This window comes from Paramormyrops kingsleyae, chromosome 5 (genome assembly GCF_048594095.1).
Source record: "Paramormyrops kingsleyae isolate MSU_618 chromosome 5, PKINGS_0.4, whole genome shotgun sequence".
Classification (NCBI taxonomy): domain Eukaryota; kingdom Metazoa; phylum Chordata; class Actinopteri; order Osteoglossiformes; family Mormyridae; genus Paramormyrops; species Paramormyrops kingsleyae.
In genome coordinates, this window is record NC_132801.1 from 38,980,237 (window position 1) to 39,004,763 (window position 24,527).

At 43.4% G+C, this 24,527-nt stretch overlaps 1 protein-coding gene and 1 long non-coding RNA gene across 3 annotated transcripts; one reads left to right on the top strand and one right to left on the bottom strand.

The window, feature by feature from the left end:
- Window positions 1-6,822: 6,822 nt before the first annotated feature.
- On the bottom strand, window positions 6,823-13,566 carry LOC111840499 (uncharacterized). 2 transcript variants are annotated; one of them, XR_011991840.1, is made up of 4 exons: window positions 13,437-13,566; window positions 12,826-12,872; window positions 10,392-10,680; window positions 6,823-7,312 (listed from the first exon to the last, which is right to left on the bottom strand). It is a non-coding gene; the product is annotated as an uncharacterized lncRNA (long non-coding RNA). The 2 variants fall into 2 exon arrangements; XR_002837426.2 differs by lacking the exon at window positions 6,823-7,312 and having other exon boundaries at window positions 10,104-10,680.
- On the top strand, window positions 12,813-24,241 carry LOC111840498 (serine/threonine-protein phosphatase PP1-beta). Its single transcript, XM_023805406.2, has 7 exons — window positions 12,813-13,189; window positions 14,878-15,009; window positions 16,252-16,482; window positions 17,766-17,870; window positions 19,529-19,752; window positions 22,490-22,624; window positions 22,727-24,241. Exons 1-7 carry the CDS (start codon window positions 13,135-13,137, stop codon window positions 22,835-22,837), a joined length of 993 nt encoding a protein of 330 aa, XP_023661174.1. The 5' UTR covers window positions 12,813-13,134; the 3' UTR covers window positions 22,838-24,241.
- The last annotated feature ends 286 nt before the right edge of the window (window positions 24,242-24,527 follow it).

Sequence of the window (24,527 nt, forward strand, 5' to 3'; positions counted from 1 at the left end):
GCGGAATTTCAGTTGTAAAATTCTCAAAAAGTATGTTTTTGTTCATTTATACGCTAGAGAAATTATATATATATATATATATATATATATATATATATATATATATATATATGGTCTGATATAGTTTGTGGAATATATATATTGGTCATAAGATGAGCAGTTATAAACATGCCATACATACGCAATTGCTATTATGTTACTTTCCATACACATTACTAATATATATATTGGTCTTGCCTTAACTGTTATAAACATATACTATATACGATTGCTGGAACAATGCAAATGCGTACGTATTTTATGTGCATTTGCGCTGATATGACAAGAAATTATTGTGCATTTTAACCTGTATATGCTAATTCGTACTTCATTTGCGGTATATAGGTTGAAATGCACGGTATTTTCTTGTCATATCAGCGAAAATGCACATAAAATACGTACGCATTTACACTGTCACAGCAATCGATTGCCGCACGTATCGCTTTTAAAGGTGAATGCGTACTTGCGTACCAGTTATATGCAGCCCTGTATGTGTTGTATAAATGATGATCAACATGTAACAATTATATTCAATCAACTGCTAAATTTATTTAGACAGCAACAACAAACAGAATGAAATTTTAAAAAAAAATCAATCAACACACTCATGTGCCAGTAATTTAATTTTTCTCATAACAGACAGCATTAACCCGGAGGCCCCGCTGGTCAACACAGGCATGTAAAAATAATTCCATGTCACGTGTTTCCTGTGGAGCTCCACTTTACGCCCCTTAAAATCACGTATTTCCTGTGGAGGTGACGTATTTCCGGTGGAGCTCCACTCTACAGGCGTCTGCAGCTGGACACTCTTGGGCTGAGAGGTGCTGTATGATCTGTCTTAAGTCGTCTTTCTCTTGCAAGGTTTTTGTATCATGTGACATGGTGACGCGTCACGACGTTTTGCATCGCCGGAAAAAGAAATCTAACCATATGAGAAGGGTCCAGCTGCAGACGCCTGTAGAGTGGAGCTCCACCGGAAATACGTCACCTCCACAGGAAACACGTGGCCTCAACTCTGTTGGTGCGTTCGTTTTTCTCTCGGAACTCGGAAATTCCGAGTTGAGTGACATCACGTCCGACAATCTCCCATTCGAGCTACCCACATCTCGGAACAAACATGGCTGCCTCCATGAACACGTTGCTGTGTGTTGTTGCTTTATATTTGAGCAGATTTGGAGTTTTCCAAATGAAGAAAATGGAGAAATGGAGATTTTTCTGAGAGACAAACAAGAAACACGAACTAGTCAAACCACATTAAAAGCCTTATAAAATATTTTAGTACATTCATAGCGATATTCTTTTTTCGAACGGTAAACAAACTACAAACAAACCAAGTCGCCATGTTGAAATTACGTCACATGAGCAACTCGGACAACAAAATCTTGTCCGACTTCAACGTCATAAAAGGGGCGTGTTTCCGACGGGAAGTGATGTTTTTCGTGACATATCGTGACGTTTTCATCCGAGTTCCGACTTGGAGAGAAATAATCGAACGCACCATGTGTCACAGCGAATAAACCCTAACCTTAACCTTAACCCTAACCCTAACCGGAGCTCCACTTTACGTCCTTAAAGATCACGTGTTTCCTGTGGAGGTGACGTATTTCCGGTGGAGCTCCACTCTACAGGCATCTGCAGCTAGACCCTCTTGAACCATATCATGAAAAACGAGGTTTAAAATTTTCTACATGAAGCGCAGGGAGATAGGTATGATTTAGTGTTGTTTTGTGCTATAGTACAGGCTGAAACTTGCAGTTATCATTAAAAAGAAAATGCGGTAATCGTAAAACAAACTTTAATTTGTGTACGCCAATGAATATTAATATTAAATCTGTATTTGCATAATTTCAAACTTATGCTGGACTTTTATTTTTAATTGATTGCTCTTTTTTCTCCCACAGTGGTGAAATTGCACCATTTGAATTTTGTAATTGCATTTGTTTCGTTCAATTACAAAAGGGAGTTGTATTTCAAATAAAGTTTGAATCTGAACCTATATGTAGTTTGAATGGGGGGGGGGGGGGCTCAATAATGTTCCTATCTAGAAAAGGGGGCCCTGCAGAGAAAGTTTGGGAACCACTTATCTGACTGAAGTTTAGGAAGGTGTGGAGTTCTACTTATAGGGTTTTGTATTAAATGAGAAGCCATGATTGTGGGATTGCCTTAATAATTTTAGTGTATTGTTTACGGTCAACTGTAAAATTATATTTCAGACAAAAAAGTTCATATGACAGGACCATATTTTGCCATCTAGTATGTGCAAAATAGACCATATTCCTTTTTCCATTCATTTTCCATTAAACAATGTTTTGTTTCTTACCGTCACATAAACACATATACTTTCCAATTTTGTTTAAAAAACACACGGCCAATTATCAATAGATCCCTAGATCAGCGGTTCCCAACAGGGGGGTCCCGGCCCACATTTTGGATTTTTTTTAGCAGTCAGGAGAACGATCATGTTGCCTTAGTTAATTTTATCCCCTGGCTGACCAAAAAATGGACAAATTTGTAATTCGTCCTCCACAAAAAAGACAGTCTCACTGATTCGCCTTCAGCAGCTAATAGTAATGACCCAAGCATACTGGAACCAGGTGAGGAAGCTCCAAACATTTCGGGTGGCAGCGCTACAATACTGGAAAAACGAAATAGGCCTACAGGAAATACCAAGATAGTTACCTGAACTATGGTTTTATTCCATTTTCTCAAAGCAAAGAATCCCTGACCCAGCCACAGTGCATTATCTGCGCCAAAGTTCTTGCTAACGAACGCATGAGGCCGTCCAAATTAATAAGACATTTGCATACGACTCATCCCCAATACCGCGACAAGCCCAGAGCATTTTTTGAGCGCAAGGCAAAAGAATCGACACACACCAAAAATGAGATGAGGGACGTCACAGCTAGAAACTTTTAAAAATATCGTACACAGTTGCTGAAAATATCGTCAAAGCAAAGAAAGGGCATACAATTGCAGAAACTTTGATTTTGCCATGCGCAACAGAGATTGTCAAGGAATTATTTCGAGAGGATAAATCAAAACAATTGGCCAAGATACCATTATCAAATAATACGGTCAAAAGTCGCATCGCAACAATGTCAGAAGACGTGAGGGATCAGCTTTGTGCGCGACTTCGTGGTAACAAATTCGCACTTCAAATAGACGAGTCTACCGACGTGTGAAAAATGGCACAACTCCTCGCATACGTTCGTTATGAACGGGAAAACAAGATAAAAGATTTTTTGTTTTGTAAAGAGCTCCGTACCACGACGACGGCAAACGATATTTTTGAAACTCTTGATAATTTCATCAGAACAAATGAGATAAACTGGAGTGACTGTATTGGGGTCTGTACTGATGGAGCTGCCGCGATGACCGGCAGGCAGTCCGGGGTAGTTCAGCGAATCAGAGGTTGCTCCGCTTGCCATCTCAACGCACTGCTTTCTGCACAGAGAGGTGCTTGCTACAAAAGAAATGGAACCCAGTCTTTATGGAGTTTTGGATGTGGCCGTAAAAATCGTGAACTTTGTAAAAGCCAGAGCCACCAACTCCAGGTTATTCACTGCTCTCTGCGAAGAGGTCGGCGCTGATTATCATACCCTGCTGATGCACACTGACGTGAGATGGCTGTCCAGAGGGCGGGTGCTGATGTGTCTGTTCAGCTTGAGGGAGGAGATGCGTGCTTTTCTTGCAGACAAAACAGCAGACCTTGCAGAGTTTTTGGACGATGACAAATGGCTCGCGCAACTCAGCTACCTTTCAGACATATTCGGTGAAATTAACAAGCTTAACAAAGCAATGCAAGGTGCAAACATAAACACTGTGGTGCAGCATGAACGAGTAGAAGCTTTCAAAAGAAAACTACACATTTGGAAAACCCGTGTCTCCTCTGGAATCAGTGACATGTTTGAGCACACCCATGCATTTATTGCAGACAGACACTTGAATTTTAAAATCATTCAACGACAAATAACAGTGCATCTATCAAAGCTTCTGGAGAAATTTGAAAGTTATTTCCCAGCTCTAACTGAGGAGCAGGCAGCTGATTTTCAGTGGATCAGAAACCCTTTCGCCGAGAACATTGAAACAAAGCTTCCAACTACGCTGCCTTCAAGACTTCTGGAAGAGCTTATAGAAATATGTTCTGATGCCAGCCTGAAAGTCCATTTCAGTGAAGTTTCACTGGAATCATTCTGGTCTGAAATTGCAGAAGAACACCCAGTCTGTCACACTGCTGCAATGAAGGTGCTGATTCCCTTTAGCACCACCTACCTTTGTGAAGCTGGGTTTTCAACCATGACAGCCCATAAAACCAAATACAGGGCCAGACTGACCCTTGAGGATGATATGCGTCTTGCCCTGTCAAAGATCTCTCCACCTATTGACCAAATTATTACTCACTGCCAGCAGCAATCTTCACACTGATTGATAAAGCATAACAACATGCAAGTATTAAATTGCAATAGCCTATATTAGTTTTTTTCCCTTATACACCAGTGTGAATACTGATATTTTTGTTATTGAATTTCAAATAGGGCCAATTTAAAGGCAAAAGGCTTACGTTTTTCATTTACAAATGGCCTACTGATGTTTTGCTTTTATATTTTACAATAGGCTATTATTTGTGCATAAACATACCTAGATATAGTAATAAACACACCGTTTGTTTGAAAACAACATTTTTTGTCATCCTTACTGCAAACTTATATGAGCGATAATATCATTAAATGTGGAGGGGGGCCTTACAATATTTTCCGGGGGAAAGGGGGGTCTCAGGCAAAAAAAGGTTGGGAACCACTGCCCTAGATGACCAAGCATTTAACTGCATTTTACAATTGTTTATCTTATTCCAAATATTAAGCCTTTCTAATAAAGCATTATCTTTCGAAATATGAACTTCCAAATATTTCACTACAGACTTAATAGGAATATTGTGAACTGTCCTGAGAGGGCATTCTTTAATCAGCAATATTTCAGACTTTAGGATTTAACCTCAAACCAGACGCATTTGTGAAAATAGCGATTATATTAATAACCCTAGGAATTTGGTTAAAGTTTTTCATAAAAATTGCAGTGTCATCAGTAAGCTGATTTGATGATGACCAATTCTTTTCCTAAAACAGACAGTTTCTCAAAATAAGAGTGCTTAATCAGGATTGACAGCATCTCTGCTGCAATAATGAACGGGAGGGGGGAGATTGGGCAACCTTGCTTAATACCTCTATTACTTGAAAACCTTGGGGAAGAACCATGAGGTAAAATAACAGTGCTTTTTGTATTTTTGTACAATAGTTTTACTACATCAATAAATAATTCCCCAAACCCAAGCCATTCCAGAGTCTTAAATATAAAAGGGTGCTCAACCATATCAAATGCTTTGTAGAAATCTAAAAATAAAATAAACCCCTCATCATCTATTAAATTATTATAATCCAGGACATCAAGTACAAGACAAATGTTGTTGTAAATAAACCTTTAATAAAACCTGATTGTGTCTCTGAGATTATCTGAATGATACCCTTTTTAAGTCTATTAGCAAAAATATGAGTCAGTAGCTTGTAGTCATTATTTAAAAGCGTTATTGGCCTCAGATTATCCAGATATCTGAAATCCTTTTCAGGTTTGGTAATCAGAATAATAGTTCCCTGTTTCATGGTGTTTCGGAGGGTCCGGAGTTCAACAACTTCTCTGAGCATATTAAGAAGTAATACTTTGAGTGAATTGAGTGAATTGTAGAAATTACTTGTTAAACCATCTGATCCAGGAGATTTATCTAAAGATGAACAAGTTATTGCCTTCTCCACTTATTAATTATTAATTTCTGCCTCACATACCATTTCAAAGTCATCATCTATCTTGGGGATCCATTCTTTAATTATCTGAAAGAAGGAGTCGGCTTCTGTAGAGGAGGAGTATAGATTACTGTAAAATGTGTAGATTTCCCTGGCAATTTGGTCTGAATCGGTACACCCCTGACCATCTTCTTTTCTAGCCTGCAAAAGTATGCACTACTTATTTCCCCATCTTCTATCCACTTTGCCCTTGATCTAATGTATGTCCCTTTTGCCTTATTAACATGCATATCATCTAATGTCGATTGCAACAAGGCCAGACTACATTTGTCAGTCACTTAACACAGTTTTACTGCAAATATTATTAATTTCTTTGACAGTCATCATTTCCTTTTGCTTATTTAAGTGACTGATTAATCTACTGTGTGCTATAGCAATCTGCTGTACCCTAAATTTAAGATATTCCCATTTAATGATATATGACACTAGGTTTGGATCAGAAACAACTGATCCAACTGAACATTGATTTCTTCCTTAACTTCTTGGCAAAAGGATTCACTATTGAGTAAATTAGAGTTAAATTTCCAATACCCCTTGTGGCGATACTACTTTTCAAGAGGATTAGGTGCAAGACTAATCATACAGTGGTCTGTGAGAGGTGCTGCAGATATGGTATTACAAACATGCAATCATAGGAGAGTATGAGAGACAAGCCAAAAATCAATTCTAGATTTAATCAAGCCATTGTGTTTGAACAATGTAAATGTCAGGTTAAATATGTTTGCTAAATGCCATGGGTCATCCAATTCAGAAATCTTTTAAAATTGAGTTATAATGGTACCCCTGGTATTTGCATGGAAATCTATCATGCCATTCATCCAATACCATGTTAAAATCTCCTCCAATTATAACACTTTCTGTGAGATTGGTGAGGCATCGACCAATAAAATGACTTTATTCCCACCCCAGCCCCGCCCCCGATTCTGCTCTCTCAAGTTTGCATTTATAAGTGCACGAGTGAGTTTTGCTACAGGAATATCGCAAAAAGAGTAGCAAAAGTCAAAGCGCTAGGATTTGAGGTTGTACTGCCAGATCTGAGAGGTTGTGAGTGCTGACTTGTGGTTGTACAGCGAAACTGAAGTAAAGCGCAAAGATAAATGTGTAGTACACAATTGTGCCTGTCATTTTGTTTATGCGAATGACACTTTACACATTTGTAACTATTAATCTACAACTTCGAATTCAAACCACAGGTGTTCTGAGTATTGTCTGTGTGTGCAAATCGATAGATGCAGCTTTTCACATCAGAGCTGTGAGTATAAATTTCAACTCACAAATACAAATATTAATTTTACAAGTTCTCACATTCAAATTAGCAAGCTCTCGAGTTTTGCTACTGTTTTACCTTCATACCCAAAGGCGCGCACTACGGGCGCGCCCCAGGGGAGGCGACAGACGAGACAAGACCGGGGAAACAGGACCTGGAAAACAAGAGCAAAATCATCAACGAGGGACCGGGAACAGAACGGAAACACAAAACAAGCAAAGGGGCAAAAACCAAGACAAAACCTGACAAAGGACGGGAAACGCAGACAGACAGACCAGGAAGGGAGACACCGGAGGAACACCGACAGGCGGAACAAAAGGGCCAGGAGTGAACGAAGGAACCAGGGTGGGACGAGGAGCAGAGACAAGAGGGACAAAAGGACGAGGAGGGAACGGAGGAGACACAGAGGGAGGAGGAGCAGAGACAGGAGGCAGAAAGGGAAAAGGAGGAGGAACCAGGGGAGCCCAAGGGAACCCCAGGGGGCGAAAGGCGGCAGCAGGAGGAGCCGCGGGCAACCAAGCGGCCGAAGCCGGAGGGCCCCCGGGCGACCGCGAGGCAGGAGCCGGAGGGGGCAACGACGGGGCAGAGGAGGAAGCCAGAGGGACCAATGGAGGAGCAGAGAAGGAAGCTGGAGGGGGCACCAGCGAAGGCAAGGAGGGAGCAGAAGGGGAACACGGCGAAGGCAAGGAGGGAGGGGAAGTCGCAGCAGGCGTCGGCGCAGCCACAGCAGGCGGAGGCGCCGTCCACCGACGAGCCAGAGCGGGGAGACCCGCAGGCGAGTGACGAGTCGGAGCGGGGGAACCCGCAGGCGGCCGCCGAGGCGTCGGAGGAGGGACCACAGGTGGCCGACGAAGCGACGGCGGGGGACCCGTAGGTGACCGTCGAGCAGAAGCCCGGGGGACCGCAGGTGAGCCGGGGGGCAGGGCTGGCGGGACCCGACCTCTGCGCCTATGTCCTCTCCCTTTCCGGGACACCGACAGGCAGGGTTTCGGTTGGGCTTGACCGCGCCGAGGCGAGGGAAGAGGAGTCATTAGGGAAGTCCCCGAGGGGTCCCACTCGAGCTCCTCCTCCTCCAAGGAGGAAGGAGCGATGGTTGGTCTGTCCGGGACCTCCTCGGGGACTGGAACCAGGGCTGGGGGGACAGGAGCGGGGACCGTGACAGCAGGTGCCGCGGGAAGAGCGGCGGCCTCAGGAGGTGCCGCGGGCATGCGGCCAGCAGGGGGCGCCTCGGCGGGCGCCTCCGACACATGGCCAGCAGGGGGCACCTTAGCAAGCGCCGCCGACACGTGGCCAGCAGGGGGCGCCTCAGCGGGCACCTCGTGAAGAGCAGCGGCAGCTGCAGCAGGCGGTGCAGCTGCAGCCGGACAGGAACAGGCGGGTCAGGAGCAGGCGGGTCCGGAGCAGGCTGGACCAACGAGCAGGGCTGGACGGGCAGAACAGGCAAGGCCGCGGGCACAGCGGCGGCCTCAGGCAGAGCTGCCGGCAGAGCAGCCGTGCGGCCAGCAGGAGGCGCCGCAGCAGCCACTGCTCCAGTAGAAGCCTCGTGTGCAGCAGCAGGAGGCGCAGTAGCTTCAGGCAGGATGGCTGCAGGCAGAGCGGCAGCATCAGGCAGGAGGGCCTCAGGCAGAGCGGCAGCCTCAGGCAGGAGGGCCGCAGGCAGATCAGGCGCCGGCAGGACAGGCGAGACAGGCAAGACAGGCAGATCAGGCGCCGGCAGGACAGGCGAGACAGGCAGATCAGGAGGGGGCGCCTCGGCGGGCTCCTTGGGCGTGTGGCCAGCAGGGGGCGCCACGGCGGGCGCCGCCATCACATGGCCAGCAGGGGGCGCCGCAGCAGTTGTAGCAGGTGGTGCCGCGGGCAGAGCAGCGGCAGCTGCAGGGATCGCAGGCAGGACGAGCGGGTCAGGCAGATCAGGAGGGGGCGCCTCGGCGGGCTCCTTGGGCGTGTGGCCAGCAGGGGGCGCCACGGCGGGCGCCGCCATCACATGGCCAGCAGGGGGCGCCGCAGCAGTTGTAGCAGGTGGTGCCGCGGGCAGAGCGGCGGCAGCGGCAGCTGCAGGGATCGCAGGCAGGACGAGCGGGTCAGGCTGGACATGCGGTGCCGCTGGCAGTGCGGCGGCAGCAGCAGCAGGCGTTGCCGCGGGCAGAGCAGCGGCAGCAGCAGCAGGCGTTGCCGCGGGCAGTGCGGCGGCAGTAGCAGCCGGTGCTGCTGGCAAGTCCGGAGCAGGCAGGTCCGAGATAGGCGCCAGGATCGGCGCCAGGCGTGCAGGCGCTGCCCCTTTAAGGGCCTTGGGGATCCGGGGAATCGCATCCCAGACGGCCCTGGCCCCTTTAAGGGCTAGCCGCGTTCCCCGGAAGGGGGAAGCTGCCCGCGAAGGTACCTTCGCAGCGGCGGTTATGTCCGGGTTGACAGCAGCAGCCTCTGTGGGACATACCTCTAGACACTGGTTCGAGAGGTACTCCTCTGGAGCAGCAATGAGGTAAGCGGGAGATAGGGAGGCAGCTCCCAGGCGAATCGCGGGCGTCTCCGTTTGTCTCCGGCTTTTCCTCTTCTTTCTCCGGCTGGGGCAGGTCAGATGAGGCGGGGTTGCCTCGCAGAGGACGAGCGGCTGGAGCCCCTTCTCCGTCACCCCGTCAACGAGCTGCCGGAGGTTTTCACGCACCTCTGCCAGTACGTGCGCTGCCGTGAGCGGGGTTATCTCCTCGAGAAGGGTCCCGCTTTTGCTGGCTAGGTCCCGTAATCCAGGGTCCTCACGGACCTCTGGCAGGTTCAGCCAGTATATTACCTCTTGGAGGAGATTGAGACACTGGTCTACAATCTCCTGAGGTGCGTTGGGGAGATCCGTCATTCTGTCAGGACTGCGGGGCAGGCGAGCCAGAAAGCAGGCGAGCGGAGCCGTGAGGTTGGGCAAACAGGGTTTATTTGAAACGGAGGGTAGACAGGCACGAACATCCACTGACACTACAATGACGGATCTCACGAGATATACTCAGACGCGGACTAAATACATAAGACTAGCCAGAAATAACAGGACACAGGTGATCACAACTAGGAATTGACACGAGGTAATGAGGGGGCGTGGCACACACAAGGATCGTACGGAGCTGGGCGTGACACTCTGTGCTCGGTGGCAAGATGCATTATCATCCTGAAAAATGACTTCATCATCACCAAACCTGCTTTCGATTAATGGAATGAGAAAATTTCAATGACCATCTGTCCTGGTCCTTTACCTGACATGCAACCCCATATCATCAATGACTGAGGAAATTTGCTTGCTTTCTTCAGGCAGTTGTCTTTATATGTTTCATTGGGATGGCACCAAACATATGTTCCAGCATCATCTCCTTGGCTAATGCAGATTCAGGATTCATCACTGAATACCACTTTCATCCAATCATCCACAGTCCACGACTGCTTCTCTTTAGCCCACTGTAACCTTGTTTTCTTCTGTACCATCACGAAAATCCCTCGAGGTGAACTGGAGTATTATCTAGTGATGTCTCCCTTCGTCTCTTCTTCCTAGGCGATACACAGAATCAAGAGCAAAGTCCATCAACGGCTCCCACTGCAGCGTGATTTTCATCAGAATTTCTACTATATCGCTGTAAATGTTTTCCCGGTCCTTTTCCTTCAAACCTTGGTCCATAAGCGTGCACCGTTTTTGTGCATGTTCCATCTCTAAAACCCTCTCCTTCAATTCATTTTCTTTCGTGAGACGAGGCATTTCTCTCTCAAACACTTGCAATTTGCTTTTACATTTCTTTAATCTCTGCAGCATTCATTTCCACAAGTTTAGTCACAATTAGTTAGCATAATGCAGATTTTGCGAAGCTGCACTCCGAATCCGTCAATCCTCTCCGTGAGTTTATTTAATAATAATAATAATTGATACTTTATTGATCCCCGTGGGGAAATTGTTTTTACGCCTCCCTCAACTTGCTCTTTGTAGAGCAAGCTGTCCGTGAAGGGCAGCCACCCATAGCGGCGCCCAGATTGAGGGTCTTTTTTTTTCAAGGACCCGCAGACGTGCTGAGGCTGCGCTTGAACCGGCGACCTTGCGATTACAGGCACACGGCTTAGCCCACTGAGCCACACACTGCCCCCAATACAGCTGCAACTATAGCAGCCGTGTCCGCGTCTTCTCCATGCGACACCTTTACCTTGGTAGGTAGAGCCTGAATTTTGGTTGGGGTCGAAGGAGGCTTTCTTTTCGTAATGACGGGTGAGCTCTCTATTATATAGCTGTGATCATTTGAACTCGAAGCAGTACTGTTATGCATAGCAACTAGCTCACGGGAGGAAAATACGGTACTTATATGAAATTTTAACGTCTAATTATTTTCAATCTGGGTCTCAATGGTATTCGTAGAAATGTAAAAACACAAAACTTGGTTCAATTTGAAAGGACACTATTTTAAGTTTTTCAGGACATGTGAACAGCACCTCTCTAACAACCACCCTTCCGGCTCACCATCTTCCCCCCCCGTTAATGGTGGGAGGATCGATCCAAGTATCGGTAATATACCGCGATAATAATGTTGGTATTGATATTGATCAATACCAGTTCAATGAGATCGATACTTTAGTTTCAGTTTCTCTCCTGAGTCTCCGGTGTCTGTGTCACCGCTGCTGCTCTCAATTGCTGCTCATGGCTAGCTGTCAAAGCGCTGAGCAGGCTTTGCTACTCCTCCTCCCTCTTGTCTTTTGACGTTGTACCGTCACGTGACTCATCGAAAAATTAATCAACATTCCCTTCTTTGAGCCAACTTGCCAAGAAGCACCTGGGAGTGGTTGCATCCTCAGTGCCAGCTGAGAGGATTTTTTCATACCCGGTTATCTAATTTTGTGCACTTTATTTAAGAAAAAGACATTTTGTGTTACTTGTGTTTTATAATAAAGTATTTATTTACTTATAAACTTTGCCCAAATTCTGTCCTGGGTTTTAACTAATTAATTAAAAAAAACACAAAAACACTTGAAGGTAATGAAAATTAATTCAGATTTAGCAATTTGATGATACATCCACCTTTATTATTTAAAAATATCGATATCGAAACCGGTATCGGCGATACTGGCCCTGTATTTACTTGGTATCGGATCGATACCAAATCTTGTAGTATCGCACACTGTCACTACCGAAAATGTTACACCTACCGAAAATGTAACTTCCGCTACTACGCATGCACAGGCTTACGACTTATGGAAGGAGGCGTGCTATTTTTACGGTACCCTGTTACATTTCATCGTATGTTGATTTTTGATGAGAACGTCGACAGCGAGAGGAAAGAGGAAGTTTAACCGGATAATGATGGAGACCTTCGACTTTTACTGCCCGATGTGCCTCAGAAAGAGCGACGTAAAATATGGCGTATGGCCGTCAATTTTACAGTCAAAAGTGACATTACTTTAATGTTTTTCTCTATGTGCTAAATGAAATTACCATTATGTATTACACCCAGTTCGATGTGCTGTGAAGTTACTTAAACTAACCCAATAAGTCACTATATATAAGGTGAAGGTTAAGCTGCACGATGACACCCATTGGCCGAAATCGTGTCTGCTATTTGATGCCTACGCGGAATCATGTCCAATAGGAATCCGAGATTTCTGTTCGAATATAACCAGCAGGCCAATCTTTTGGGAGAAAAGAAAACGAGCCCTTACGTCATAAGCCGCTCTTTCCGCCCCTGAATCACTGCTCTTTGGAAGTTCTGAAACAGGAAGAAAAGGAGAAGAGGCATTACAATACGCTTCGAACTATATTTTTAAAGTGATTCACTAGGACATCTTTATATTTTCGTTATGGTGTGGTGAACGATAAAAATAATTCGTCGACTAGGTTCGCTAGTATCTGGCCAATTAAAGAGTTGAGCACCCTACCCCATTGTTAGGGTCGTAGCTAGTAAGTTCGAGATATTAACGATTTCGAAGAACGAAACGTGAAAAACCGACTGAAAACTACAAAGTAGTAAAATGGCGGAGCCGGAAAAATTAAATATTGATTCCATCATTCAGCGTCTTCTTGAAGGTAAGAATCGTAAAAAATTCATATAACCATCGAAAAATGACCAAATTTACCAAGATCTTGGGGAGCGTGGAAGCGTGCGACGAAAGATGTGTTCTACAAGTACCTCACAGCTCAGCGTTTCTAAGTCTTTGAGGGTCTCCTGAAGTGAGTCTGTTACTACATTGTTTGCAGTGAGATATCGCTGGTATCTTGCATGAAATAATTGCAGGGGGTGGGTAATAATGAAAATACTGAGGAAAAGGTATACCTTTTGATGTTGCATGTCTCCGTTAAAATTGGCGAGGCTGTGGATCTTTGGATGACTGACGCTTTGGATGGGAAATCACTGGAAATGTTTGTCTGTCTATTTGGGGTAGTTGTGAAAGACCATTGCGTAGTTGTCCTGCGTGCCTTTTTAAAATGTACGTGCTTTGGAAATGAATTGGGGTTAAAATGCTTTAGTTTTTTAGTCAAATACAGTTGAGACGCGTAATTTAATACTTTGAAGTGTATTTTTATTAGATATTACAGTTTTCAACTTATCCTTAAGTCAGCACTATTGCCTCACACCCCTGGAACCCTCATGCCATCTTGGGGTTTTCTCTGGTCCCCATCCCCCCCCCCCGTCCAAAAAGATGGCTGAAGCTGATTGGAGTTACCATATTGCCTATAGGCAGTAGTGTGAGAGTGTGCCATGATATGGGTTGGCACCCCATCCTGGGTTGTTCCATGCCTTGTGCCCATAGTCTCCAGGATAGGTTCCAGACACCCCACAACCCTGAATAGGACAAGTGGTTTCAGGAAATGGGAGGGTGGAACTTATTGTTTAATTTTGACATTAAGCCAAGATTGAGGAAGAGGTTGATTGGACAAAACCACCACACCGCATAGAACAAGGGTGGCAGTATAATGGAGGAAATTGCATGTAAACTCCACAACACCCTTAAACAGGGGGATACATGATTGTACCATTATGATCGTTGTGTTTGTAAGCCCCACATTAAGCAGCTAAGCTAAAAACAGTAAGGTAGCACTCAAAGCCTGAGAGGTTGGACTTGCTGGATTTGGGTGAATCCTTCAGGTAAACAACCAGGACAAAACCCAGGCCAAGAGCTTGGTGAAAGATCCACTCAGTCTCTACTGGGCATTTGGGTGATGCACAGGAAGCATTTTTCTAAAATGTCTTACACTTGTATATTCTACTCACTCCACACAAGTTCAGAACATTCTGTCGTTTCATCTTTTGTTTCCTTTCATTGCATGGGGGTTTTTCCTCTTACTGTTCATTGGGGAAGGACAGCAGTTTTCCTTGTGATAATTTGGCAGGGGCTGCCATATTAATAGAAATTATAAAAGGAATAATGGCATGTCATATCAAACCTAACATTATGTGCAGTCCAGAGTCGACAGTTCACAACTCTTTGGAATGTGGGAGGGAACCAGATAAAGGACCATACAAACACTGTCAGTGTGCTCTGTTCAAATGTAACATTAATTATACCTGGAAATGCCGCACCTTAGTGATAAGATTACATGGAAAATGCTGTGTAAGCCTGATAAATAGACAGTGAGTGATTATGGGGTTTAACCAACCTAATCCAGGTTCCAACTTGCATGCAGTACTGTAATTCTATTGAGTTTTTTTTCCTTTTCTTCCAGAGTGTATTGTTTTTATTTAATCATACACTGTGGTGCTTGACCCTCTACAGTTAAAGGCTCCCGGCCAGGCAAGAATGTCCAGCTTACGGAAAATGAGATTCGTGGCCTTTGTCTCAAGTCCCGTGAGATTTTCCTCAGTCAACCAATTTTGCTTGAACTTGAAGCACCACTCAAGATCTGTGGTGAGTTGAAGGGCTTGCTGGGTCATAATGATGATAATGCCATCTGTTTAAAAAAAAAAACCTGAAAACAGCAGGTGGGTTTATTTACTCTTGAGTTGAATGATGGGGTAGTTGGGTGCCTTTTCTAAAATCATCTTTCACTTTTCTAATGTGTGCCTAGTTTTGGCCTGTATACTGGTTTTAATTTCCCATATGGTATGTATTTTTCATACACCACCATACCATAACATAGATTGAACAACTGTAACTCTTCAATAGGCAGGCAATTAAATATTATTCGCTGCTAGAAGTGCTATGGATTGCTGTGCAGAGTGTATTGAGGGGACCCCTGTTAATGGCGCATACCGTTCTAATAGTTAAACTTTTTATAATGCGATAATTCTCCATATAGAACCCTTCAGCATTGCAGTATTTATAGCTACTGCTTCAGTCTGTGCCTGAAAATTTAGATTATGTGTAATGATAAATTACAGGTACCTTGTAATTGTTCTCTTCACCTACCCCATCTTGTGCCCCATATCTTGGGGGTCACTGCAGGGGCAGCCAACATGTGGTGCCCCTGGAGCTGGGGGTTAAGGGCTTTACTCAGAGGCCTAGAGAGATGTGACTATTCTGCCTAAACCAGGCTTGAACTAGCACAGGCACAGAGAATTAGCCCTCTGAGCCACTCTGCAATTAAATGCATTTAGGTAAAGCGAAATCCCTATTATTATTATTTTATCATTGGGTTCATTGGGTAATAGTTATTAAAATCATACCAATTTAAGCATGCATTTTGTTACCAAGAAAAAATACTGTAATCAACAAAACATGTCTCTATGTAATTTAATACTGTATGTGGATATAATCAGTAAAACACGTCACTATCTAGCTATATAAACATTATTAATCTAATAAAACGTGTGAGTGAAACAATCCTTATCGAATTATTAAGTGCATGGTTATAATCAATAAAACATATACTGTGATACCGCCAGACACTTAATAAATACTGTGATACAAATTTTTGGTCATACTGCCCAACACTTCTATGATGCTGTCTATTGAAAGACTTCCAAAACTTAGGATAGATAATAAATGCATGATTAACTGATTTCTCACCGGTATTACTGAAAAAATCTATGTAGCTGAGCTTGAAATATGTAACTCGTCCAGCACCTTACAATTGGCGAATCTTGTGTCTGCCTGCCTGCCCTTCATTCTATGTATCTAAATTAAATCTTTGTTGCTATGGCTACATAGGTGATGTCCATGGACAGTACTATGACCTCTTGCGGCTCTTTGAATATGGAGGCTTTCCCCCAGAGAGCAACTACCTGTTCCTCGGGGACTATGTGGACCGAGGCAAGCAGTCACTGGAGACAATCTGCCTCCTGCTGGCCTACAAAATCAAATTCCCTGAGAACTTCTTTCTTCTGAGGGGCAACCACGAGTGTGCCTCCATCAACCGCATCTACGGCTTTTATGATGAGTGTAAGTGAAGGGTGCTGAGGCAGTGTGCCTCCATCAGCCACGTGTATGGCTTTTATAAATGAGTGTAAGTGAAGGGTGCCAGGGCTGTGCTCACAGTGCTCTGTATGGTTTCTCACTTTCATTGTTTTGATTTAGTGGTATGTAGTGAATTCCTTAGGTACACTTAGAGCTGGGCGATAAATCGATTTAATCGATTAATTCAAATTTACAGTTCAGGACAATGTGTTTTCATGAAAATCGATTTTATTACTTTTTTTACACACAAGCGCCAAAAGCAGAACTAATGCGACGCACCAATCTTCATGGGTAAATTAGCGTGGCGCACCCAAACACTGTAGCAGATTCACGAACAACATGGCAATGACAGGGGAAAAGCTGGCGCTTGTGCGCAAGAAAGGTGTTGCTACATCTGTAATATGGAATTGGTTCGGTTTTGCGAGGTCGGACACAGACCAAACAAGTCCTCGTTGCAAAGACTTTAAAAACTGTTGCAACCAAAGGAAGCAGCGTGACTAATTTATTCCAGCATGTAAAGCAGAGGCATGCAGCGGAGTGGGAGAAGTGCCGCTCCCAGTGAAATGACAATAGCCGCAGCACCAGCACAACAAAGTTAAGCAAGCAACCGTCGCTGACACATTTTCGAACTATGTGCCATATGATAAGAATCGGGCACGATGGAAGGCGATAGCAAATGCTGTCGCGATGTATAGTGCAAAAGACATGCTGCCCATACATACTGTGGAAAAGCTGGGATTCATTAACATGCTAAAAGTTTTAGACCCGAAGTACGTGCCTCATTTTTCTTAACACTGGCAATTTTTCAAAAGCCCAATGGCATAAAGTATTTACTTAATACCAAGCTGACATGATAAAATTGTGTTTTTTTTTTCTATTATTATTACAATATTACTTATTACTTTTATTTAGAAGTTTGAGGGCATATTGTGTTGTTGCCAGTTTGAAAATAAGCTATAGAGAAAGCTTTCCAGAAGTTTTTACAAGTTTCTAAAAGTGTTTACAATGGAGTGGTCTGCCATCTCACTTACAAGCATCTTTTATGGCTTGTCGGATTGCACTTTAACCCTAAAGTAAAAAATAGCTAAATAAAGTTAAAACTTGTTTTGAACCATTTTTGTAATCTGTAGTTTGATTTTGAGTAGGGGAGGGGAAAATCGATTAAAATCGGAAAACGTATTTTTTGTGAAAAAATCGGAGATTTTATTTTTAGGCCATATCGCCCAGCTCTAGGTACACTAATATTTATGCTTGCTGGTTCCCTGCAGGTAAAAGACGATATAACATCAAGTTATGGAAGACTTTCACTGACTGCTTCAACTGCCTTCCAGTGGCTGCGATTGTGGATGAGAAGATTTTTTGCTGCCATGGAGGTATTTTGTCCATCTATCTTTCTCTGTGTGCGTTTGAAAGGGTGCCTCAGTGCAGGCGAGTCAGTAATGTTCCCCATGGGTATGGATTCTATCTTCCCTGTGTCACCCTATTTTTACCAAACAAGGTAAATGTTGTGAGGTGTCTCTTGGTAGAAACCTGGGCCGGTATGCATAAAACTTCCTAAGAATGGTCTTAAGAATGGTTGTACACTTGGACTTAAGAGTTAAAAAAAAAAAAAATCTAAGCAAAAAGTAGGACCTAAGAGCATTGTATAAAGTAACTTTCAGCAAAGTGTAAGCCCATTTCCTAATTGCTGACGGAGCCAGCATTTAAGTGTCGTGAAATGAGGACTACAAATAAAATCCTGCCCCAAATACTGAGTTAAAGCTGTACGGTGAATTTATTAGTGACATTAAACCGTTAATGTAGAGCTTTATACAACATACCTTTCTGTGATCATACCTTTTAATTGGTTGTACGAAAATCTACCTAGCACACCACCAATCAATTTCCACTAATAGATGCACATGTTGTATAAATTATGGGTCAAACGCAGAACTCATAGCAAGACATTGGATCCTAAAAATAAACCAAACTGGACGACAAACAAAACGGTTCTTTTGGCACAATTGGTGCTTAAATGGAAGGAGGTAGTGCGAGGAAAGTTTGGCCCAGCTGTTACGAGCACGGACAAAAAAAGCTTAGGAGGCTATTGCAAGCTCCGTAAATGCTGCGTCACCTCGGACAAGGCGTTCAGCAGAGGAATGTGAAAAAAGGTGGCATAATGTTTTATCGACCTCGCGAAAGGAAATCAGTTTATAAAGCAAGCATGCAAGCTACAGGTTTGTGTCATTACTTATATTGCTCTTATGACCCTCACTATAATAGATGATGATGATGATAATGATAATTATTATTATTATTTTTCCAGTTGCCAAAAACGTAGCATTATTATCACCTTCAGTTCAACTGTAAGTGCATTTTTAGGTGACGTAGGAGATTGTACCCGTTTCATAATTAGGTTGGTAACAACAAGAATGCCGTCATGATCAAGCCTGTACCTTTTTATCAATTCATTATTGTCGTACGTCTGCAGGACGTCCTTTCTCTGACGGAAAGTGCGCGGTCTCCGTCTCGGTGCGCGTAGTGCAGCTGCCATCATTCAACTCCTAACTGGCTTAGGAGTCCTCTCCAGCTCTCTTAAATAATTTAGGAGCTGAGACCAAGTCTTAACACTTAATAAGTGGCATGCATAAACATTCTTAAGTCTGGGAGTAGGAGCAAAATCACGTCACTCTTAGAATTGTGACGCATTTAAGAGTGAAATTTGAAGTTTTATGCATACCGGCTCTGATGTTTATCTTAATCCTCATTTCCAGATGCCACTATAATCAAAGTCTTTGGAAGAAATGGCTTTAGTGTAGCTGTGAATTATCAGTTTATGCCCACTGAATGCAGTCCACTGGATCAGAAACTCTCCATTAGGTGTTTAGGAAATATATTCTTAGTTGGAACACAAAATCACATAATTTAAGGTCAGTTTTTAATGTCGCTGGAAAACGAAAACAGCTCATCATTATTTTGTATTATGTTGATTGCACTTGACCCATAGTGTTTGAATGCCAGTTTCCTTTACCTGTACCTCCATGTGTTCTAGGCCTCTCCCCAGACCTGCAGTCGATGGAGCAGGTGCGCCGGGTAATGCGTCCCACAGACGTGCCTGACCAGGGCCTGCTGTGTGACCTGCTGTGGGCCGACCCGGACAAGGATGTGCTGGGCTGGGGTGAGAATGACCGTGGAGTGTCCTTCACGTTTGGAGCAGATATGGTGGCCAAATTCTTGCAGAAGCATGACATGGACCTCATCTGCAGGGCACATCAGGTCAGTAACAAAAACATGATATACAGTTTAGTCTAGGGCTGAACTATTTATCGATTTCAAATGGAAATCAGATACGAAACAATGCGTTTTGTAAATTTGGGATATGCATTATATAGCACATCTGACCCAAAATTTAAAACTGTCCCAAGAATAGTTTTACAAATTCATGCCATCCTCCTTGTGTAACAGTAATTCTCGCCAATCAGAAGTGTCATGCTACTCGGTGTGTCAGTCATGCTCACCAATCAGAAGTGTCATGCTACTCGGTGTGTCAGTCATGCTCACCAATCAAACGTGGCCTAAGGCTACTACGTATGTGCCCACAAACAGCAAACACATAAAACCCAAGGAAAACGATGTTCCAAAAATGTTACCTACCCTTTTCTTTGTGGTCAGAGATTGTTTACGGGAAGGTCCTGTCGTTAGGGGGTCCAAGCAGCATTAGCAGTCCAAGCAGAAATTTATTTCTTTTGGAATTTTTATTTTTATTACTTTAACACAGCCGCAGCTTTTGTTACTATTGATTTATGTTTGATTCTCTGCAAATTTAAAAATATAGTATGTGCATACACATACAAATATTAAATAGCATTAATCATATTTTTTATATTTTATATTACATTTTTTCGCGATACATAAATACCTGAATATGCTTTGTATTTTTGACTTACACAAAAATGTTCTTTTAATTGTTCACGGCCAACATCAAGTTTGCGGATCTGAAGGGGCAACTGTAGGGCTGCACAATTTTGGAGAAAATATTTTATGGTCGCCACTTTTTTTACCCTTAGTACAGTGATAGTATTTTCTGAAAGTCTGATGTACACAAGGGTGAATATTAATAGTTATTTTTGGAAAAAGGAAAAAAATGCATCTTAGCTTGGGTACACTGCGCATCTGTCTCTGTAACCAACCTCACTCGTGTTTTAGCTGTCTGTGATCATGGATCTCGTATTCCTCACGGTAACTTTTAAATTCTTCAGTGCTGTTAATTTTGCATTTTTAATAATGAACCTGAATATTATTTGCAAATATTCACATCTGATGGGATCTTCTGCCCCTAACCTGAAGGGAATATGAAGGGAGAACTGTATAGTATTTACGCTCAGTGACAAATTTAAGCACCCAGACAGAGTGGTGGAAATGAAATGAATCTGCATGTGGTGAAAGGTCATGTGACTGTATTGCAATTATTATAATATCAGATCAAACGCACAACAGAGTTCAGAAAACAGAGTTTATGGGGGCACTGCTGGTCCCATGTCAGTAGGGTGTGGCAGCGATGCGGTGCGGATGGGAGTCATACAGCCGTGGTATCCTCTCCTGCAGCAAGACGGCCCACAGCTGTTGTAACTGGCCCACGAGATCCTGCAGATTGGCAGGGGTCTGAGTTGACATCTGAGCTGATCCCATATATGTTCGATTGGGGAAAGATTGGGGGACCTGGCTGGCCACGGAGATAATTCATAGTCCATAAACACCTGTGCTGTGTGTGGACTGGCATTGTCTTGATGGACTGTACCTGTGTGCTGTCTCAGGAGGGGTAAGACATGCAGGCGCAGGATGTCACTGACGTGGCGCTGTGACATCAGTGTCCCATGAATCACTACCAGAGATGACCTGAAGTCATACTCTATGGCTCCCCACTCTATGGCTCTCCACACCATGATGCTAGGAATAACACTGGTGCGTTTCTCCACAATATTGCCAGGATTGGTCCTCTCCCCTCGGCACCGCCATACATGACGGTCATCCTTTTTAATGCAGAACTGAGATTCAACACTGAACATGGTACAACACCTCTTGTCATCAGTCCATGCCTCCGGCTTACGGCACCACTCCAAACACAGCTGTCTCTGTGCTGGTGTTAATGGCAGCCTACACATGGGGTGGTGAACCGGTAGTCCGGCTAATGCCAGTCGTCGAGACATGGTGTGGGATGACATGGAGTGCTGTACAGAGTCCAACACCTGTGTCCGGATGGCAGGCACAGATGTCATGGGGTTTTGTGAGGCTTGGCGCACAATACAACGATCCTCCCTTGGTGCGGTCCGTCTTAGTCGACCAGAACCTTCACAATGTGTGTGGGTGCCCTCACGTGCCCATTGGTTTGCAACATCGGGTGACTGCATACCCCACATGCTGGGCAGTTGCATGATACGACCATCCACAATGCAACCCCTATCAAACTCCGTCACATGCTGGTAATGCTGTCTAATGTGTCTGAGGCATCCTCTGTCTGGCGACTATATGTCAGCTTCTTGTAAATCAAGTCATTTACATACCCATTGCTGGTTTGCATGTGTAACAAATTACATCCAAATTGGAAAATTACTTCTGGGTGCTTAACTTTTTTTTTTTGTCACTGAGTGTATATGCTTACATCCTCACTGCCTGCACTGCATTACACACAGGCCATACATAATTGCCTAAATAATTTAAATAGTTTTGTTTTAAGGGGTCTTGATATAGCAGCTACACTGTTCCATTGTGTGACTGAACAAAGCTGCATGAAAGTTGCACTGTTGCTGGGTAAGCTTTATTGAAATGGAAAATTATAGCTGATGTTTTGAGGAAACAAACTTGGACATTACCCGCAGTGTGCATTTTGTTAATCCTTCAGCATGCACTGTGCATATCCCTTTGTTTTTTTGCATTTGGGATAGTGCCAGCTGAATGTGCAGTGAATCCTTCTTGTGTATGTAAACAGTATCTTGGCCCCTGGTTTCTCCTCTAGGTGGTGGAAGACGGCTATGAGTTCTTTGCAAAGCGACAGCTGGTCACGCTTTTCTCAGCCCCAAACTACTGTGGCGAGTTTGATAATGCTGGAGCCATGATGAGTGTTGATGAGACACTCATGTGCTCCTTCCAGGTAAGATTTATCCCTCTTCCTGATGCGGCCTGTCTGTCATTCAGGACATTCAGAGTATACCTAAGTGTCCTCTCTATCCCCCCCCCAATTTCCCTCCTGCAGATCCTCAAGCCCGCAGACAAGAAGCTATATGCTTACGGAGCGGGTGGCGTGGGCTCCGGCCGGCCTGTCACGCCGCCTAGGAATTCAAAGGGCGCAAACACCAAGAAATGACAGCAGCGACTTCACCCTTGCTGTGATTCTACCTCTCTGCCCTCTTCAATCCCAAATAGCTGCCAACATAACTGCCCTTTTAGTTATTACACACTTTGTAACTGTTTTAGAGTTATGTTGTGTGTTAGTATAGGGGTTAGTATGTTTTCTTGGCACTGTGCCTTTGTTCATCTTCAGTACTTTTTCTTTTTTAAACAGGGAAGCTGGGCTACACAAAGATGTGGAGGAACTTGATCTCTTCTGTGTTAGAGGCTCCATGCTGTTTTAATGTTAATGTTAGCAGTTTTTTATATAGCAATAGCAGAATCTGTTGGTCATATCTTGGTTTGTGTGCCCTCGCTTACTGTGAAAGGTATACAGATGGCAGGATTATGAACAGTCATCTTTGCACTGTTTTGTTTTTTTTCCCCCCAGAACCAGGGAATAAAATTGCTAAAGGGGAAATTATTTGCATATATAAATTGGGAGAGTTGGGGAGGACTTTAGTAGTGATAATGTTGGATAAAGATTAGTTTGTTTTAGATAACAGGTTTGAAAACATCTTCCATGCCGTTCTCTACATTGGGGTGTGTGAACCCCCCAGTACTGTGAAGATCTCATTGGTCGTGTTTGATTATAAGGTGAAAGCTTTACACTGACTCAGAAATTACAATTCTTTACACTAGTTCATACTTTATTTTTTAATGCATGGATTGGTTCACAAATACAGATTTCTTTTTATAAGAAATCTGATCCTCCTTAGGTTTTTGGAGGAAATTATGGAAAAGTTATGTTGTTCGAAAACTTTTAAAGAGTAATTCACTTCGTTTTACAGGCTATGAATTTAACCCTTTATAATAAAGGCACATAATCTTGTGTTCAGCCAAGACAGTTCATCCCTGGTCCAGATAAGATGATAAATTGATATTTTGTAACTTTACAAAAAGAATGTATTGAAAGTTCTAATTTCCAATTCCTCCAAATGAAAATATTTTGTCATGGATTTAAGTGACTGAAAATAAAGTGTGCCGTTCTTTATTTTGAACACTGAAGCTACTAAGAACCATGGTAATTTTATGAAAATGGCACATAGCCAAAAAAAATAAAGCTGACTTTGTTTATTAAGGTAAATATCCCAGCAAAATTCATTAAACGTAAATGTAAGTTTTTAATGATTTTCCATTGTGCTTTATACAATCAAAATTCAAACTATGGTAAGTGCCAAATCTATGAATTTGCCCCAGATTGGTTTAACTATTTGTTTCAATTGTATTTTCCTTTTATGTTGGGTGTCTTGCGTGCTTTGGTTTCCTTTTATTTTCATGTTTCATTTGATTGTAACTGCAACAATTATGATTGCAAATGTCAAAACTGTAGTTAGGACACAAAAATAAAAATTCAAAGTTTTATTGTCGTGTGTACAAAGTACAGTGTACAATGAAATTCTTACTTGAACGCTTCCTTCAGACTAGACAACAGAGGAGAGCAACATTGAAACAACTGACAATAAACAGCTAACAAATAACGTATACTATTGACAGTGTTCATGGTTGACCATAAGAGGGCAGGTGTGAAGTGTTTTTAAATAGTCTGTAGCATGTGTATTGTGTGTTAGGAATATTACACATAACTTTTGTTGAACACACTGCTAGCAATCAAAACCTCCGTGTGAAAAGCAACTACATAAGGTAACGTTTTATTAGCTATGACT